The sequence below is a fragment of the Scedosporium apiospermum genome (genome assembly GCF_000732125.1).
Source record: "Scedosporium apiospermum strain IHEM 14462 chromosome Unknown SEQ_SAPIO_0143, whole genome shotgun sequence".
NCBI lineage: Eukaryota > Fungi > Ascomycota > Sordariomycetes > Microascales > Microascaceae > Scedosporium > Scedosporium apiospermum.
The window spans coordinates 595214-615335 of record NW_015971844.1 but is presented as its reverse complement, the minus strand read 5'-3'; the positions used below and the strand labels follow the sequence as shown (position 1 = coordinate 615335).

General features: G+C 49.9%; 4 protein-coding genes and 1 pseudogene across 4 annotated transcripts; 3 read left to right on the top strand and 2 right to left on the bottom strand.

The window, feature by feature from the left end:
* Nucleotides 1-94: 94 nt before the first annotated feature.
* On the bottom strand, nt 95-1828 carry SAPIO_CDS9468 (annotated as a pseudogene; the record flags this gene model as incomplete).
* Nucleotides 1829-3014: 1186 nt separating this feature from the next.
* Nucleotides 3015-3870, bottom strand: SAPIO_CDS9467 (uncharacterized protein; the record flags this gene model as incomplete). The annotated part of the gene is made up of 2 exons (XM_016790854.1): nt 3015-3194; nt 3256-3870. 2 exons carry the CDS (start codon nt 3868-3870, stop codon nt 3015-3017), a joined length of 795 nt encoding a protein of 264 aa, XP_016639364.1.
* Nucleotides 3871-6885: 3015 nt separating this feature from the next.
* On the top strand, nt 6886-11973 carry SAPIO_CDS9466 (uncharacterized protein; the record flags this gene model as incomplete). The annotated part of the gene is made up of 11 exons (XM_016790853.1): nt 6886-7046; nt 7103-7154; nt 7218-8072; nt 8146-9051; nt 9128-9559; nt 9800-9830; nt 11054-11091; nt 11147-11184; nt 11246-11383; nt 11543-11869; nt 11940-11973. The coding sequence occupies 11 exons, from the start codon at nt 6886-6888 to the stop codon at nt 11971-11973; spliced, it is 3012 nt and encodes a 1003-aa protein (XP_016639363.1).
* Nucleotides 11974-15810: 3837 nt separating this feature from the next.
* Nucleotides 15811-17587, top strand: SAPIO_CDS9465 (uncharacterized protein; the record flags this gene model as incomplete). The annotated part of the gene is made up of 10 exons (XM_016790852.1): nt 15811-15924; nt 16059-16093; nt 16168-16263; nt 16347-16388; nt 16460-16523; nt 16582-16622; nt 16686-16895; nt 16970-17300; nt 17392-17474; nt 17533-17587. The coding sequence occupies 10 exons, from the start codon at nt 15811-15813 to the stop codon at nt 17585-17587; spliced, it is 1071 nt and encodes a 356-aa protein (XP_016639362.1).
* A 908-nt stretch (nt 17588-18495) lies between these two features.
* On the top strand, nt 18496-19218 carry SAPIO_CDS9464 (uncharacterized protein; the record flags this gene model as incomplete). Its single annotated transcript, XM_016790851.1, has 2 exons — nt 18496-18988; nt 19049-19218. The coding sequence occupies 2 exons, from the start codon at nt 18496-18498 to the stop codon at nt 19216-19218; spliced, it is 663 nt and encodes a 220-aa protein (XP_016639361.1).
* Between the last annotated feature and the right edge of the window lie 904 nt (nt 19219-20122).

The window sequence follows — 20122 nt, the reverse complement described above, 5'->3', positions numbered from 1 at the left end:
TTAATTTGATTTGAAGAACGGCACGCAGAGAATTAAACGGCCCATCACTCACGAAGGAGAGGATACAACTGTAATACATATGCGTCTTCCAAGTTCAGTTCCCCCTATACTCCTCATCTTGGATGCCTCGGGCAGTACGCAATCTACAAAAGCACGAGGACTTCACTGTGACATCAGCGCTCGCCGCAGCAGTCTCAAGCTGCTTCCTGATGATCCTGGCCTCTTGGTCGCGTTTGAGACGAACGAGACATTCGAGATATCCGTGAAGAGACCAAATATTATTGGGATGCTGAAGCACCCGAGCCAAGGTACCATCCAGTCCCAGATCCGCCTCGTATACAGCCGAGGCCTCTTCAACGCGACCCTGCTCCAAGAGAAGTGCCGAGTATGGATGGCGCGTCGGAATCATCCAGCCCCAGGGCTCCGCGTAAACTAGATTGTCTTCTCGCTGGATCGCCAGGCGAAGGTGAGAAAATGCCGATTCGTGATTTCCTCTTCTGTACTCCATCTCTCCGTCTAGCATTGCCGTCGCCACTTTTAAGATATCTGTGACCTTGTTGGGGAAAGCTAACCTCGTGTCGGGTACTCGAGAGGCTGCCCGCCTAAACAAACCGCTCTCTTCATCAGCCTTCTTGAGATTGCCAGTCGCTGCCCACGAAATAGCCTTTCCGTAATGCGTCATGGCGATGGTGACGCACCAAAGGCGACCATCATCTGGAATTGGTAGGATCTTGAGTTCCTCCCACATTCCAAAGCGGATGAGAACGTGTACCCGTACTGACTTGAAGAACTCAAGCCAGCCTGCCATGGATGGAGAATCCATTCTTAGCAGCCCCTCCGTAAGGGTGGCCTCCATCCTCGAAGTGGCTTCAAGAGCTATGCCCGCTCGACCAGCCATCATTGCTGCATATATTAGGGACTGAAAGTTGTGCATACGGTAGAAAGAGTAAAAATTTTGGGCCCCTCTCCGAGCGAGGTACTTCTCGTCGGCCATCGTCGCTCTCAGATTCGTGTTCATCGCCCTTCGGTAATCTCCTACCAGGACGTCAATATGACTGGGCATATGATGGATATGGCCTCCGTCCGGGACCAGGTCACGAAGGTAATCGGCTGCGATGATGGCCCGCTCGGGTGTCTTGGACATTTCGACGAGGTGAATGTACATATGGAGAAGGCCGGGATGACGCCGAGCCCCTGGGTGAGTCAATCCTCGCTCGAGAATATCTCGAACTTGAAGAACCGGCGTGGATAAATCCGGTTCACCTGTAGGAGCCTTGTACAGTTTCCAAGGCGCCACATTCATCAACGCGTCGGCGGTTAACGTGATGATATCGAGATCATGTTCGCCAAAGCGACGGTACACCTGCATCATGGCATCCGCATAGGCTAGCACCGATGGTTTGAACTCTTCGGGAACCCGGCTACTCGGGAATCGGTATTGAATGGCTTCAATCAAGGCTCGCTCCGATGGGCTTGCATGTTTCGCGAGCTCTTTTGCTCTTTGCGCCGCGGCGTAGCATTTTCTCGTAGTCCTCACCAGGTCCTGGGCATCAAAGATTCGCCAGCCCTTGTTATAGTTTGGCCCAGAGGCAAACGCAACTCCCCAGTACCCGATGGCGCATGTTGGGTCGTGGGCGGTGACTTGCTCGAAGCAAGACGCAGACTCGTCGTGGTTGAACGAATACGCCCATACCAACCCTCTGTTAAACCACGCCTGCGCATCCTTGCTCTTTGTGGTGATTACTCGGCCGTGAGCTCCGAGATCGAAATATTCCTCATCGGCGGGGATCGGTTCTATGGGCTCCAGGTCGTTCGTCATCTCGCCCATTAATTTGATGTGATTTTTTTTTTTTTTTGTTTCCTGGCACGGATGAAAGAACGGTTCACGGCGGTGGGCGGTACCACCTCGCGTCTATGATTTGTGAACAAGTCCTCTCCTTTCCCCGGACCGCCATTAACCTTATTTAAACTTAAGTTTAGGCATTGCGGTTACCTGCGGGAGTGTGTGGCGAGTCTGCGATCGAGTGGGTTGCTAAGGACGTGATTGGCATCTTCGACACTTAGTCAGGTTACTATTGATAAGGATGAGGAGATCATTATTGGGATTTGCATCCCGACGGGCTACCAGCCTAACTTCAAATACAATGCTCATTAAATAAAGCTAGGAGCCAAGATTAGATCAGACGAGAACTGTCTTAGTTACTTGTCCTTCGTAAGGGAAACGCGGCGATGACCATTTGAGGTAATCATTGTTGGTGGTTGCTGGTTCCAACTTGAGCTCTCTACCAAATTCTAACTCTCGACACTACGACTCTCAAGGGACAAGACCATCGTACTCCCAAAGTACGAAGGGAAGCCTGGGTCTCCCACACTTGCCAGCCCTTTTCTGGTGACATCCCAACAATGCTCCGGACTGGCACTCAGCGCCATGCTCCTACAGGCTCCAGCAGTTAATCAGGTCACAAGTGCGGTCAGAGGAGCCCAGGGGCGCCACGCCAAGCAAGCATGTATCAATAAACAGCACAGCTATCAACAGCATGTACCACCAAAGTACCGAGGTGGAATCTTATATGGGCTTATTAGGGCAGGAAAATGACCCTTGCTTTTGGGGGGTGGTGGGTCGGGATTCTCTACTATTGGTTGATAGAGATTTCATCACCTGCAGCCATGGGCAATACTTGCTCCCACTCAACTCAGATACTATTACCGTCGGAAGACGAGAATTGGCATGGTGTATGGTATCTTATCTCAGGTGGCCCTCTCGAGCCCCGCGTGGCGCCAGCCGGTACTTCGACAGAGATCTAAACTAGACATGATTGCTCACGAGGGTCATTCTTTCTGTTCCAGAACATGCAGAGATAAAACACCAGAAGTGTGATGGCTGTCACAGACACAACCGCCACAGGATAAACCCAGATATATGGCGAGATCGGAGAGCCACCCCTTTCTCCTTTCCAGTCAAACAATTCGGTCGAAAAGACACTCTGGCAAGGGAGTATTAGTGACTTATACAGCTAATCTTTATCCAGCGTGGTACATACGGTGATGAGTGTGGTTGGTAGGAAGACCACGCCCAGAAATGCCATAGATCTCATGAGCCGACTGTCTCTACAAGTCATGCTGGCGACTCGGAGGTTGACTCTGGAAATATCCAAGTTGGTCTTCGCATCGTTGCGCTCAATCTCGCTCAGTTCCTAAATGTATTTAATGTATCAGTAACATCTCTCCTACCCCGACGTAACCATTTTCTCTTACCAACTGGGTTGCCAGCTTCATGCCATCTATGATGTAGGAACACTTGCGGATATATTCATCATACTCGTCAACAAGTTCGCCCAGCCTTTCCTTGATTCTTGACCCCGTCTCCTGCAGTGCTCCCAACTTGGCATCCAACTCTGGCGAGGTTGCGGACGTATCCAGGCCAAATTTGGTATCTTGGAGCTCATCAACATGGGCAATCATTTTCAGCATTTGAGTTTTCCAATCCTCGAGACCAATCTTCAGGAAGTTCGTCTTATCCCACAAATTGAACCAATGTTCATCTTCATCAGCCGGCGCATCCGATGTCAGAGAAGCTGGCGATTCCATTGGTTCATCAAATGGTGGTGACACTGGCTTGGAAGATGGCCCGGCATAAGGACTAGGAAGGCTTTGTTTGCCTCGCCCTTTTGAGGAGAACTTTTTCAAGCTTTGTGTTAAGGCCTTCATAATGAGGTGGCGCCGACGTGTACCCCCGACATGTCCAGTCCTGGTCTCAACATCCGCTGTTTGCTCATGAGCAAGGACATTGGCCACTCGTTGGCGGTGTAGGATGCTGATGCTGTCGCGAACAAGCGGAATCACCCTTTCACGCTCCATTTCAGCGAACATGGTAGGTATAACCATCGGATGGAATGCCCTAGCGTCAAACGTCGAGAGCCGAGCGAATATGAGCTCTGGGTCTGTTAATGAATGGTTATGAACGTGGTGTTTCTCCATATTGCAGCCCATCCAAACGACGTTTGTAGTTAGCTCTTCGGGGAGCCATGTTGCGGACAGGATCATGTCCCCTGGCCAATATGCCGCGGTCCTCAAAGTGTAAACTGCACATGGGTCAGAATGATAGAGACCGGTAGGAGAATACCCCGAACGCACCAGTAGATTTTGCTGTCGAATCGTCGTTGGTCCAGTCAAATGGGAATCTCGTAAATGTACAGCTAGTGTTGCGAGTAAGCGCACGTAGCATGGACCGATGGACCATGAAGCGGCGCTTAACCTGTGTGATAATCTCCTGTGTGAAAGGGAGTACGGACAGAGAGGATGTCCTCGGTGTCATGATCAAGTTAATAGTAGACTGTGCCCCTGGTACTCCCTTGCAGCTCTCTGTGTCCTATTTTGAATAATTAGCCATGAGAAGGAACAAAGAGGAAAAAGGCCATCCGACGACTTGCGAATATATCTCACATCAAGTCGCTTATCTAGCCATTTCTGCCACTCCTTCTCGTCCCTGAAGCTCCATTTATGAGACTTGACATCCTGAAAGAAAGTCAGTAATCGACAACTACCATCACTCTTGAGAGATGGGTTATTTCAGTACTCGTTCGTCGGGGTGTGATTTGCAGAACTGAAATGCCTCGCTCGGGGACTGCTCAAATCGAAACAAGTCCCATTCTTCGTCGGTAAGTTCGGGGTCTCGGCAGCTCCAGCTCATTTCTACGGCAAGAGATGGCGAGAATAGCGCTTTAGGATCTCTTTTAGGAAATAGTATTGCTATGTCCGGGTGTTTGACATGTTATTCTAGATGGTTCCTCAAAACGTTGTGCCACGGATACCGGCTTTACTTTAATATATAATAAGATCTACACTTCTTCACACCAAGAGGACTTCCCCTTTTGTGTATTTATCCATTTTGGCAAGGTATGTGAGGCACGCGAAGGTTTGTACTAGTTGGATGGCTCTCCAAACAAAAGCCGTTCCCTCTAACCTCCCAACCCGTTCCGTGTAGCACCAGGTCATGAGGGGTCAAGACCGAAAATCACCAAAATTCGGGGCGCTGTTTGGCTTCGCGAAACGGGCACCAGGGGCAAGGCACCCTCAGTCTGCAACCCCTACCTCCGATCAGCCAGTAGATTTTAAGGAGACCTACGCAATGGTGTTCGCTATGCCAGCACATATGCATTGATCGGGCACTTATGTATTGGGACCCAAGAATAATACACTTTTCGGCCTAGATGGATGTGGGAGATTCACTTCTTTGAGGCGACCATATCCATGTTTTTCTTCTCTTTCTTGTGCCATCCTCATGCATCGCCCACCAGGCTGTAGGCTAGTAGACAAAGATAGGACTGATATTGCGAACGTCTCTCACGATTACATGCGGTATGGACAAGTATAAAAACTTCAATAGCTCTAGAAAGTCCCGTAAGTGAAATTTTCGACTTCAAATCACAACTGCATGTTTTGTTTCCGTCAATCCAATTCCTTCAACCCCAAAATGTATTCTCAACCCATCCCCATTGCCTACACTGACAAGTTGAAGCTGGAAGATCAGCTCATCAAGCTCCGTGGTTCTGGTAACTTTGAAATTGACGAGGTGTGCTGCTTAACATATGCTGGCCAAATCGTTTTCGAATCTATACTGACTGATATAATGTAGTTCAAGTCGGGTTGTTGGCACATTCGAGTGTCGAAAAGACTGACACAAGTACGAAGGCGATGTTCAATGTCTTGCCCGTTTGTTTATTACCGGTCACAGGCCACAGCGCTAACGGAGACTAGCATGAGATCGAGATAGTCAAGAGCGCAATGAGGATTCATTTCCCTCCTCACAGGTGATTCCCCCGAAGGCTGTTCGGCACTGGATGTTATAATCGAACTTTAAATAAATACATCATGACACTCATTCTAAATTCCTGTCTAGGTGACAGGTTTATGCCGGAACATGGTACTGATAAAACTGCCCGTCATATTGTTTGCAAGTATTAACCGCATCTTTGCATAACTTAAATATATCCTACTATCATCTGCCACGCCCATATTATTTCCTTCTGCTGACTCTTGACGAATAACACCCGGCAATCTGGGCCGTAGTAAGCTTGCCAGGGGCACTGATATGATACGTATTCGATCGGAGCTGTATTAGATGTTTCCAGCGTATACGTTAGCGGGTATCGATTCGGGCAGAGAGGGGAAAGGGAGGGAATCATCGCAAACCTCGACTAAATATTTATCGTGCCAGCGCCAGCTGAGGGTTTCTTCTAACTTCCTCGGGTTGATGTAGCGTCCAGCGAGGTACTGCACGGTCCAGTCTTCGCTAGCACTGCTAGACCTAGACGTCGACATTTCTTGGGATAAAGGATGAAAAATGTGGGGCCGAGCGAACTTGTGGGGACTGTTAAAGTTGTGGTGACGACAATGGGGATGAGGGATGGCGAGGGGCGAGGAAACGCCGACTTTCGGGCTAGGGGCGACAGATATATATGCAGTGTGAAAGAACAAGTACATGGCCTCTAAGCCTAGGAGGCGCAGTCAATCGGATTACCGGCGTGGCGTTTTGTATGTCTCATCATTGGGCGTCCGAAATGCCGTATTTTTCTTGTGTGTGTCAAGTATAAAAGTGAAGTCCGGAAGTCAAGGACAAGTACCTTCCGCTGAAAGTCATCTAACATTTTAGTTTGATTCGGTACTGCTTTGTGCCAAGATTGATTGTACTGAAATCTTAGAGGGCATGAGAGGGGTCTAGACCCAACGCCAAATCAATAAATTGATTCGATGCCACCGAGGCCGGCTGCATTCTGGCCCAGCCACAAGCTATTATGGAGGGTGGCCCCAGGGATGATGGCTTCGTACAAAGTGTGGTCATTCACGATTTAGGAATGGTGAATCACTACGCGCCGTGTGAACAAAATGCCTCACGCCTCAGAGCACCCTGGCACTCCTGTTGGCATGGCAAGGCTCCGAAGCCACATTTACATAGCTTCCGTGACTACTCAAAGGGACAGAACACAGCCCATTGCCGCAATGGTGGCAGCCCTGGGCGCAAATGATTTAAGCGGCACATTCCTGCCGTTCTCCGCGCATCTTCCGCCCAAGACCAGGCTCTTTGTCTAACCGAAGAAAGCAGCTACCTGGTGCCCATGGCTTCACCACGCCAGTCCGTTCGGTCACCAAGACAGGTAAGTTACAAGATGGAGGTTGGTCAGAAGATGGTAGGAACCCCCTAACCGTTATCTCTTTAGGTGAGTTTTGACATCCCTGCGCCTGCGGACGAACCGAGAACACCTCCACCGCGCCCAGAAGAAACACCGAACACTACAGAACCGTTGCACGCCGATTGTGGCAACGACATCCCGCAATCATATCCTCCAGGAGGCCATGCCGCGGAAGAGGAGCCAGAACAAATCATTACTTTAGCTCATGTCAAAAAGAAGCTATGGGATGAAATGATCCAGTGCCCCGATGATGCAAGCAACCGGTTTTTACCCCGAGGCCAGCTCAGCAAGCTCGTCACGCGAAAAGTCGTTTCCGAAGTGATTCGTTGCGAATTCTTCAATGAGCCAGAGGCCGAAGCGCAGGCTTGTGCGGATTTCGTTTGGGGTGAGGGAGGACCAACGGTTGAGAATGGAGAAATGCCGCCGAGTTCACCCCCGGGCCCGTTTCGACCGCCGCTGGCTGAGGAGATGGATGCCGACCCAGATGAGAAGACGTCCAGTCGCAAAATCTTTACGATTCTGATGTTGATATCCAAAGTCAAACTCATACGCATGTTTAAAGAGGCCGGGATACGGGACCGGGAACTTCCATTCATCCGTTGCAAGGATAAGAATACGCTGTCTACGTGGCAAGGCAGGGATTTGGCTTTCCTTACTGATAAGGAAGCCTTGAATGAATTCTATTCAAAGCAGCGGTGGATCCATATCCCGTTTATTAAGATGTTCGACCAGAACCCAAACACCGAGAAATATCGACTTCTCCATAACGACACGATCCTCCCTTTTACTGACTGGGACCCGCAAGAGCAACAAGTCGATGAGAGTGCATATGCCAAGGTCACTCGAGTCGCGATACACCCCGATCATCACCGATTCACCCATGTACGCTAATAACAATCCACCTCTTGTCCTTTTTTACTTTCTTTCTTTTTTTAGGCACTAACTCTGCAATCAGCCCAATACCAACTTTTTTGCGATCAAAGAGTTCTTCCCGGACCTGGAAGATCATCACCACGGGCATTACCGAAACGAAATCGCAGCTTTCGCTCAGACGAAAAAAGGATCACACCTGGTTGAACTTCTCGCAACGCTTAGCATCGCGGGCGGCGAAGGGAAGCAAGATCAATTATACCTCATCTTCCCTTGGGCGGATGGAGGAAGTCTCAAGCACATGTGGAAGCAGGAGCCCGAGGAATTGCTTCTAAACCACAAACTCGACAAACCCGCTCTTGTCCGCTGGGTGGCTCTTCAAATCTTCGGTATCATAACAGACCTATGCAATATTCATGAAAGGCCTTCCGATGAGAACGAAGAGCCAAATGGCATTGGAACCGAAACTGGCCATGAGAATGACAAGGGCGAAACGACCAATAAACCGTTGTTTGGTATCCATGGTGATATCAAACCGGAGAACATACTTCACTTTATCCAAGAGACGGGATTCCACCGTCTGGGCAGACTTAAACTCGGTGACTTTGGCGTAATGCAGTACCACGCGAAAGACAGGCGCACGGGGCCTCATCACACACCAGCTGGGGCGCCGTCGTACAGGGCTCCAGAGCAAGATGTGGAGTTTCGCGGAGACATGTGCAGAAGAGTTGATATCTGGGCACTTGGGTGCGTCTTCTCGGAGCTGGTAACATGGCTAATCCGGGGTACGAGGGGACTAGAGGCCTACCAAAATAAACGACTCGCAGATTATCTGGAGCGCAGGCGTACGAAAGGAGAGACTATAAAGGCCAAGGCTAATTCGAGAAGCCGCGAGGATGTGTTCTTTCTAAAGTATTACCTTCGGGATGAAGGCGGCTCACAGCCTGGCAGGTGTCCGTGGATACCAAAGTTAAGGCCTAGTGTGAAAGAGGTATGTTAAAGACTAGCCCTTGGCACTAGTTTGGATATCAAGACATACTAATAATGCCTTTCATGCGACCCGGCAGTGGATTGAGGAGCTGATCACGGATATCGGCGGTAAGGAAGCCGACTTCTTCCTCGCACATTTTTTAGAGTTCGTCAAGTCGGAGATGCTACATCCGGAAAGAGAATGCCGGGCAACCTGCCAGGAGACATTTGTGTTCCTCAAAAGGCTTATGGATCGAGATACACCAGAGTACTGGTCCTGCCCGGAGTCAAGGCGGGACTTCTCGGAATCCGTTCCAGAGCTGTCCTCTGATGAAGATCTGGACCCAGAACTTGCCTCTAGCACAAATCTAGTTCTAGAGATATCCTCTAATGGAAACCCAGACCTAGACCTCGCCTCTAACGAACACCTGAACCCAGAGCTCGCCTCCGACGAAAATCCAGCCGCAGGGCAATCCTCTGGCGAAAATCCGGCTCTGGATTCCCACAGCCGAAACACACGGTGGAATGCGGTTGCAAAGATTCTAAACAGACTTTTGGACGCAGCGAAACGTGTAGGAATGTGGCTGCTGGGATTTTCCCCACGAAGCCGGACCGAGGGATATGTTAGAGGCTCTCTCCCCACAGAACAGGGAGTGAGGATATAAATAAAGCTAAATGACAGTGATTTCACATCACGGCTTATGTAAATAGATTTGGCATAGTCCAATTAGAATATATTACCCGTCCTTGACTGAACCGCTAATCATTAGTTGCTTTCCTCCATTTCGTACGACTCTGTCCGTGAGCCCCAACGATTCCGCATGGAGGCATCGACCCCGTTCTTGATCGCATTCCACAAGTTCCCGCTTTCCCGCCGGCAATGGATCCTATGCGGTCCCACTGGCACCCACCTCGTTATTTTACCTCGGTCAACAGAAATGCCCAGTCATCATGCTCGTTGGCGAACCGTGAGTGCGGGGCGCAGCTGGGTGGTACGAGGTCGCCTGCGGTTGGACGTCAAGAACTGGCGTTTTCAAGTGAAAACGCGCAATGCAGTGCAGCTTGCCAAGTCAATGGCCCGCCCCGGAACGTCCTCTCTGCATCCGTAGCTGCAGGTAACGCTGCTAAAACCAAGAAACTACTGCACTGCGGGCCGGTGTTCGTAAGAGTCCTCGACTCCGCCCGCGTCTCCCCAAATGATCTCGGTTTGGACATATATAGGCCACGTTCCACATGTAGCAGGCCACCTCGGATTAAATCTGCCCATTTTGCAATTACATTTCGCCGTATTGTTCGACGTACTTCTTACTTTTAATGGTGCTCGTGAGGCACAGTGCAAATATGACTGAAGAACAACAGGACAATCCCGCGATCATTGAAGTCGATTCAGCAGTGCGTTCAACTTTCGTGATATCCACCCTAATAGTCCGAAACTTCGCTTACAGGATCGATTTATTAATAGGAGTCAGTCGACGACGAAGCTGTCTTCGACGAGCGAGTGTGCGTTAAATTTTCTTCCCCTGGGATTGTCCGTTATATTGTTGCAATATTCATCGAAAGGTATCCCTCCGATTAGGTCATCGTACACAGAATCCTTAGCAACCAGCGTCTTAAATTATCCAACCGAACATGGCCGTCGATATCATGCATACCAACCGGGCAGTAAGTACACGTATATTCCGATCAACTCTTCGCTGGGTCGTTTTTAATGAAAGGGATGACCAGAATACTTTATGCCAAATGACAATGTACGTTTGCCCGTTGCTGGGTCTCTTACTGAAGAGCTGACGATCATCCCTGCTCCGCGTCGGCATCTCAAAGCAAGAGTTGGTTCGCCTAGACTTGATGCACTTGATCATGGTGCGACTTATAGGAGACAAACTCTTCTTGGCTCCAATCGAAGAAGACAAAGTGCATCGTGCGCTAGATATCGGCACCGGGACTGGAATATGTATGAGAAGCCTCCCTCTGATAACGTGCAACGTAATTGCTCCGTATTCACTGACTTTTGTGGCTTGTGTTAGGGGCTATGGAGTTTGGCGAGATGTTCCCTGGGACCGAGGTAATAATCCTTCATCGGATAACAGCTCGACCTATTAATCTAATCTCAAATTCAGGTGCTTGGAAACGACTTCAGTCCCATTCAGCCCACATGGTATGAAATCTGGACTTCCTTGCCTGGTGAGACGGGCTGATATGTTGACACTCGCTGCAAGGGTACCTCCAAACGTTAAATTTGAGGTGGATGATGTCGAAGGCGATTGGGTGTATGCTCACCCATTTGACTACATTTTCTGCCGATACATGACAGGCTCTATCGCGGACTGGCCCAAGCTTGTGAGTAATATCTATGAGTAAGTTACATCTCACTCCATCATATGTGTCTGGGGCAAGGCGTGATGTTGACATTAGTTTGGTAGCAACCTAAATCCTGGGGGATGGGCAGAATTCCAAGATTATGATATGCAGTACTACTCTGACGATGGCACTCTAACCGACCAACACAACACCAGCAATTGGATCGGCATGCTTCTCGATGCCGCTCGGAAAATCGGCCGCGAGCCGTGCCCCGGACCAAAGCTCCTCGAGCGGGTCAAAGGCGCCGGGTTCACAAAGGTTACTGAGAGAGTGTTCAAGATGCCCATTGGGTCCTGGCCGAAAGATCCTAGGCTCAAGGAGCTGGGACTGATAAATGCATCTCAGGTGATTGATGGGTTGGAGGCATTCTCAATGAGATTGATGTGTGATGTTCAGGGATGGAGTGAAAGCGAGGTGCAGGTGCTTTTGGCTAAGGTCAGGAAAGAGCTGAAGGGCACGGTGTTCCATGCGTACGTCAACTTGTAAGTGGATCTCTTTGAAATCCCATCTATATCCAGTGGAGTAGGCATGGAGACAACTGACGAAGCACAGCCACGTCGTCTATGGACAAAAGCCATCAGAATAGCCTCTGGAAGGGCAAAAATCGCGATTCGTGCCGGCGCGTTAACATGAATATCACGTCCTGTATAGCGTGAGATATTCTCTCAACATTTAATGTCTCCAGGTATGGGACAGTTGTACTGTTCTAAACTTGAGTCATTCATGGTTGAGTAGCTAGGGTTGTTAAATACAGGGAACGATTTCCCCCCAAGCGAGAATTTTGTACCTCGGGTGGCGAGTTGCAAGGCGCCATCTTAGAGTCTTGCCTACTTCCGAAAGCTCTCGGGATGATCTTGGCAAGTACCGGCTTGAGAGTAGGAAGACACGCGGCGAGGATGGCAGTGCACACCTCAAGAAAGGACCAATATGCCGCATCCACGTTATCCCAGTTTGGGTCTTCTGCTTCGGCTGCATTCTTCAGGGTCCGGATACGAAGGATGGAAATGATACATGTACTGCGTCAACCGAATGTCAGGACTCGGGCCAACGAGAACAGCCAAATTGCACCCCTCCGCTTTCAACGAAAACGACATGACTTACATGAAGCCAAGACCGAAAATCAGTGACAAAATATACTTTTGCCTCCTCGGTAGTTGCAATGAATTGATTACCGGCAATGGCATAGTAAAGATGGCAAAGTCGGATACCAGGTTGAAGCCGGCCATGCCGTACCAAACCGTGAGCGAATCAAGACACCTCCCTTTGATAGAGTGGTCCCAGAAGGCTGCAACCGGGACACAGACGAAGGTGAGAAGGAAGCACAGTGTAATTGTCCATACCGAGAGGAGGACCACTCCAAATGCCGTTATTCGTTGCATAACAACACAAGCAAATATCCTCCTGTACTGGAGTAGGATTGATATCTTGACGAGACACATGGCGACGTTGTAAACGACGATAGAAGCGTAAAATGCCTAAGGAGATGAACGATTGTAAGTATAAGGCTTATCAAAGCCACTAAGAAAACCAGGATTGTAAGAGCAGGTCCTGATACGAACTTGCCTTCATATAGGGGATATAGAGGTCATGGGGCTGAACCCACGTGTGTCGCCCAAGTCCGTATTTGCATTCTGCACATTTGAGTTAGGTGAGAGGACGGATACCGGACTGGAACAATAGGCTACACACCTAAGCCAATGGCTATCGCCGCCCCAATCGTGAGCACCTGTGCGGCCACCATGAAGGCATCATCAGCGCCAAAGGCGCAAAGCAGGTGCTGCCGCGCATATGTCCGCAAGGCAACGACCGCAGTCGTCAATGTCGAGAAGATAGAGAGAATGGCAGAGATCTCGGCGACTCTGGACTCCCCATCTAAGGAGCGGTTAACTAGTCGCGTCATTTTCTTCACTAGTACCCTTCGGTGATGTTGGGATAAAGATAGCTCAGTGCTCAACCGATTCCATCAGGCGGGAGAGATCTTGCGTCATATATGGGCCGCGGGCTGCTGGTTTGGGATCCCTAGTCCTCTCAGTCTCCCTTCACATCGGAGCTCGACCGCCAATCTCTTTGTAATATTCCATAGATCGGGTAAGTGATTGACAGCCGCGAACGAAATGTGGAAGGTCCCCCGCTCAGATCGATCGTTGACAGCCGCACTAGCATTAGCGCACCGGAGAGAGGAAGATCGACAGCGAGAACAAGGGGGAAACCTCGACTCACCGATCATAGTCTCGTCAGCACCCCGGATCCTCGAGTGGCATTATTTCCACCTGCGCCAACCTTAAACGTGCCGCAACATCCGGCCTGGCTCGCGAGTAATCACGTTAGGATCGGGGGTTCTTCGATAGTATCGATCTCGACCTTCTTGTAGTAGCAATCACGCGGATCATCGCCGACTCGACGATCATGGCTTTCAGCTCAACCCACAGCGAAAAGCCGCGTTCGCGCTAGTGGAAATAGTGTCGTTGCAAGCACCACCCGAAAGTTATTAATCCGAACTACTAGAGGAAAATTGACAACGGAAGCTGATCTTAATATCAACTGCAGGCGTCTTCTGAGCCATCCTCTTTAGCGATCCAGATCGATGTGATTAATAGGCAGACCCCAGTCTCCGGACTTGCCTTTCGAAGATTAGTTGGTTAACACTGTAACGCATTATTACTTTCAAGATGTTTACATTGTAATAACAAGCGTGTCGGTCAAAAGTGCCCTTCATCAAGACCATTCGACCATGCACTCTCGACCGCGCGCGCAGGACCCTGCCGCATCTCCAAGCTGAACCCCAAAAATTTCATTTCGCGCGAATTTTCCGCTTTCGCAACCCGCCCAAGCCGCCCAAGCCCTGATCCATCGACAAATTAAATCGATGAGATGCGTCAAATCGTGACCCGCTTCAACTTCCATGGCCCACGCCCGTTCTTGACCCTTCCTAGGACTCCACTCCCCAACAGCAGTAAGCGGTAAGATGGCCGAGCGGTCTAAGGCGCCAGGTTAAGGTTACCTTAACAAGTAAATTCCTGGTCCAGGAAACTGGGCGTGAGTTCGAATCTCACTCTTATCATCTTTTTTTTCTTCACATTTTCTGCCCTATCGTTTGTTCTGTTGCCTCTTCTGATTTCCATTTTGGATGTCTTCCTCTTCTTTGTTCTTCTTTCTCTCCTCCCCTCAGCCCCCCTTTGGCAGTGCTGGCCGCTAGGAACCTCTGTAGGAGTCCCAGAGCCCATGAAGTCCATTTTGATACCAAATGAGATTATAGCCCTCGATTCCGGCACCATTTTCTTTCTTTTCCTTTCTTTTTTTATTTTTATTTTTTATTTTATTTTTAACCTTCATAACGAGCGGACACTAGCCCTTGGTGGTCACTTCCTACAGTGCACTAGAATTAATCGATGGTTGCAGGTTGTCAACTATCAGATAAGCAACCCTAGCGATGCAAATGCGGGCGAGAAGTGCGGTGCGCTAAATTACGTCCGCGTTGTGGAAGGTTCTGTTAAGAAAGGACAGGGAGCGGTAAGGTGGGAGACCTTGGTGGAGAGGAGCTGTTGTTGTGGGGTTCTTCTGGAAGGTGAAGGGAAGAGAAATGCACTCGAGTAATACGTGGCTAACAGTCGTCTGACACTGCCCAGCAGTTTAAAACGCACCAGGACCGCGGCGGAAGGAGTGATAGGGTCTAATATCTCCAGATAAAATTGCCGCGAATGCTTAGTCTCCTCAGACACTGTCATGTAAGTCCTTCATGCTGGTCTTTGTGATAATGTTCGAAGAACGCTTGCTGACACCACTACGAGTACACTTCTTCGAGTTTGACTATTTTAAGAGCGGCCACGTGATCCTGTTCTTCTTTGCTGTTTTTCACCGCCTTCTGCGACATTGCCAAGATTCAGTTGCCTGGCGCCATGGCGACCAGATCGTGACAGAATAATTGTTCTGGGCCCCGTGTCTAAAACTACTCCACTACTAGCAGGGTCTTAGGCCTCGTCAGTAGGGTAGCTTTGAGCTAAGTAGTTCCCGCGCCGGATGCAACGCTAATGCATCCGGCCGTTGTCGCTTGCCATCCACGCTCAGTCTGGCCGCGCTCACAGGATCAAAAAGGAAGGGAAAGGAAAAAGGTAGTGGTGCACAAAACCCCAGACCAATCGAAGAGATGGGATCCGCATTCGCCAAGTTCCCGAGCGGAGACAGCTACGAGTATGACAAGTGACGAAGCTACGTGATACGCTCAGGATCCTTGTCTGTATGCCCATATTCCTGAAAAATCATGAGCGGACCCCCTCATTTAAGGTAGGATGTTCGCTAATCTGTCGTGGGCATATTCCATTTTAAACCCCTCATGGCGCCCCGCTGCGCCTGACTTTCATGTTCCCTTTGAATTCCTTGCACCCCATCGCGTCGACAGTCCCCTCCCCACAATCTTCCCGCCAAGATGACTGACGCCCAACCCCCCAAATCTCCCAAAGCTGGGAAGACGCCCTCTCCCCAGCCCCCATCGTCACCTATTAGTCCTCGGTTGGGGAATATTGATGCACCAATCGAAGCTGTAAGTGTGCCCTAGAAAGGTCTGCCGACGGACTCTCGATATTAGTGCGAAAGCACTCTCTGCCATTTGCCCCTTTCCCCCATCTTCATTGCGTGGATAATCATCTAATGGTGAGACTATTCCATTGGCGATAGGATACTGCGGATGCGGACTCAGTCTACGCCTCATCGTAAGCGAACTAACGACCCGATTATCTCTGTTCGCTCCACCTGAACTCTGCTCTAATCCCGACCTTACGCGCAGCGTGGTCACAGACACGACATCGCTCCGATCGTCCATCCTTGCCTACAAGTGGGAGCACGGCCGACGTTATCATGCCTACCAGGACGGCGCATATTGGTAAAGACGCACCCACGGAACGATTAAACTATACAAGACACGGGCGACAGGTGGCTGACATCCTTGATCCGCCTTTGCTTTAGGGGGCCTAATGACGAGAAGCAGCAAGAGGCGGAAGATTTGTCGTGAGTGTCCATCAAGACTCATCGCAGTGTTGACATGCCGCTGATTGTGGCCCGCTGGGCGCACCGCCTAGGCACGAGATGTTCAAAATTATACTCAACGGTCTTACTCTAGCGCCTATAAGTGATGATGTCCAGGTCCGTTGTGGGCCTCTACTTACTATTTTAAGGAATGCTTGGCTGACGATTGAGACAGAATGTTCTCGACGTTGGCTGTGGCACAGGGGCGTGGGCAATGTAAGAAATCTTTTACAACTTGTTTGCGACACCAATGAGTACCATATACCTAACGAGTATTAGTGAATTCGCCGACGCCCATCCATCCTCTCAAGTTATCGGTGTGGATCTCTCGCCGATTCAACCCTCGTTCGTCCCGCCCAACTGCAAGTTCGAGGTCGATGATGTCATCAAAGACTTCACCTATCCCGACAATTACTTCGACTACATCCACATCCGATCCATGACAGGATGCATTCCTGACTGGGTCCAATTTCACCGCAAGGCCCTCAAGTACGTTAACCCCTCCTAGCCCACTCTCTACTGTATACAGGGTGGTATCCCGACGCTGATGTTGAAAAAAAAAGGCACCTCAAGCCCGGCGGCTGGACGGAGCACATCGAAAATTCCGGTGTCGTGAGATCGGACGATGGAACACTCGGCCCAGCCATGGCACAATGGTGGGGTATTTTCGACAAGATCGGCAAAGCGACGGGGAAAACCTTTGGCATCGCCGAAACGCTTCCTGATGTTCTCAAAGAAGCCGGCTACACCAACATAGTGGAACGCCGAATCAAGATTCCTATCGGGACTTGGCCCAAGAATCCCGATCTCAAGCATTGGGGAGCGTGGAATCGCCAGTTTATCTTACAAGGAGTCGAAGGCTTTTCGATCCGTGGACTGACGGACTGTTTGGGCGTAAGCTTATACTATTCCAACCTCTCCCTTCCCCGCCCAGAGATTGACAGTTCGTTTCGTGAGCTGAGGCTAACTGATGATATAATGACAGTGGACGTATGAAGAAGCTCAGTTATACCTCGTCAGCCTCCGGAAGGAATTAACAGACCCTAAGATTCACGCTTACTTGGAACTGTAAGGAAGCCCCGAATCACTAGCTAATGAATAGTCAGCTAACTTGCTTGGATTACAGAGCCTTTTATGCTGGACAGAAGCCCGAGGCCGCCGAGGAATCCACAGCTGCGTAAACAGTATTTAGAAGCTACTATAATGGTGTAACGAGTTGATATTGTGACGGTGTACAAGGTGATTACAGTGAGAGGGCGAACCTCAGTTCAGTGGTCAGGGGATATAAGAGGTATTGGGAGCTGAAGGTACATCAATCCTGCTTAAATTAATAATTCTGTTCCTGGTCAGAGGTGAATAATTATGGCGCGCATTGTTTCAACGCACAGTTCCAGTCTGCGAACGCATTGACGTTGGTCCATCGGAGAGAGCTGTAATGTGGTATTGCATTTGTGGTTACGCTTACAGAGCGGCCACGAAAGTCTTCATCGCTTCTAACTTTAAGTTTGAACTCGGGAGGAACTTTCGCAAACACAACACGACTACATGATGCGGCTTATTTTATGTGACATCAAAATGGCTAGCATATTTCCCCACAATTCTCTCTCCAAAAAAAAAGACGAGAATCTAGACCCCACGATGCGATCGGTCGGGCTGGTGGGTTGAGGCGTGTTGTAGCTGCTTTGGAAGACCTGCCTTGGAAGCCTCTAAATTGACCGAAAGTCTCCGCAAGTCCCCATTCGACCTGCCGAAAAGTCTCCGCTAAACCAGTTGATTTCTCTCGTTTCATGGGGGATGCATTACAGAGAGAACAAATGCAGTAGGGTCTCCTCTCCCTTTCTTTTGCTACTCTCTACCACCAGTCGTTACTCTCTTTCGAGCTGCTATCGACATATTATCCTCTAAACCTCGAAGGGCTGCGATGATTGCCACAATATTGACGCCATGGAAGCTTATAGCTACTTCCGTTTTCTACTTTTTCTACACCATCTTTAAACTCCTCGTGACGGGCGACTTTAAGACATTATTCTCATACGATTCCTTCAATGATGCATGGTTTGGCAACTTCTGGTCCTACCACGGGCCCAACATGAAAAAGCGCTCAATGCCTAGGGTGCTCCCCTTACTCCAAGGCCGGGTTCGCCACGGCCAGATTTACGACGAAGTGCGATGCGCGCCATTAAGCGGCACCGTCTTGGAGGTTGGAGCCGGCAGTGGCATGTGGGCGGACGTTTTGGCGACTGTTACCGAGGGCGTCAAGGGACCGCTGAAGATTTACGGCGTCGAACCGAATCCGTACTCGGCCGCGGCGCTCAGGAAACGCACGAGGGATGTAGGGTTGGATGGAGTCTATGAAGTGCTACCCGTTGGTATTGAGAAATTGGGTGATCCGACGGCGACTGGAGTTCGGGTAGCTCCAGGAAGCGTCGACTGCGTCGTCACGATTCAATGCCTCTGCAGCATCCCTGAGCCGGAGAAGAACGCCCGCCTGTTGTACAACTACCTGAAGAAAGGGGGAAGATGGTATGTTTACGAGCATATCAAGGTCGACGATAACCTCGCCGCCATCTCTTGGTTCCAAGGTAAGCGGAAATGGAAGAGACTATTCACAGTCGGTGCGTTTTCCTGACGGGAGCCAATAGCTTTAACCAACAAAATATGGACAAAGGTCATGGGCACTTGTAGCTTATGCTGCCCCACGGATAAGATGTTGGCGAAGATTGGTGATTGGGAAGAGTTTGATCTGGCGCTGCCGGCAGGTCAACCACTCTATGAACCAGCCCCTCGAGTCATGGGAGTCCTCACGAAGTAGCGCCAACGCAGCAAGGGGTTGGTTCTCTGCCGGTGTTCGATTGCTGGGTGCGAGTGGGCATTTTGCAGGGCGTTTCGGAGAAGGGGTCTCCAGAGCCTAGACTGGCGCATCCAAATACAGATGTGCTCAATTAGAGCCAAATACATATAAGACAGATAGATTCACCAAATGCAAAATTCTCGTGGGCGTAGTCGAGGACTCGAGGATGAACTTAGCCTCTTCTTGTTCTTGTTCTTCTTCTATTTTCTTTTGTTTTCTCTTTTTCTTTTTCTTTTTTCGAGCTAGAGGTCTCATGTGTATAGCACCGAATTAAGACCGCGCCTTCGTGAAGCTCACAATAATATGTGATTCTGATGCATTCAGCGGGATGCAAGTAAGCTGACCGGATCAGTCATAGTCACAACGGAGAGGGGTGGGTAGGTTACAAAGAGGGAGGTGGTCTGACAGATGAGCGAATGAAAGAAAGGTCACTTCCAACTTGCATATCGGGGCCGCCGCGGGCTCACGAGGACGCGATGCAGCCAGGGGCCAAAGAATGGAGCGGCTGAATGCAACAAGCATGACAAGTCGACTCCCGTCTTACGAATTTTCCCAATCCGGCTCCTGCAACGAGCAGCACCGAAACGCCCGGTATATCATGCATTTTAAGCCTAGTTTCTTAGTTACCATTTCGGGGTAGACGAACGACAGGCGAGTTCATGTTGTCGGCGATCATGAACTCTTCGCGCGAGCGAAGCTTCAGACAACTACCAATTCGGGTTTGGTGAACGAGGCATCGGAAGACGCCCTATCGGAACGCGAACTCGTGAGTTTCACCGCCACGATAAGCGTAGATGGCTTCTCATTACCTGGCCGAAAGTAGGTCTACAATTTCTTGGGGAACAACTGGAGAGAATATTACGGG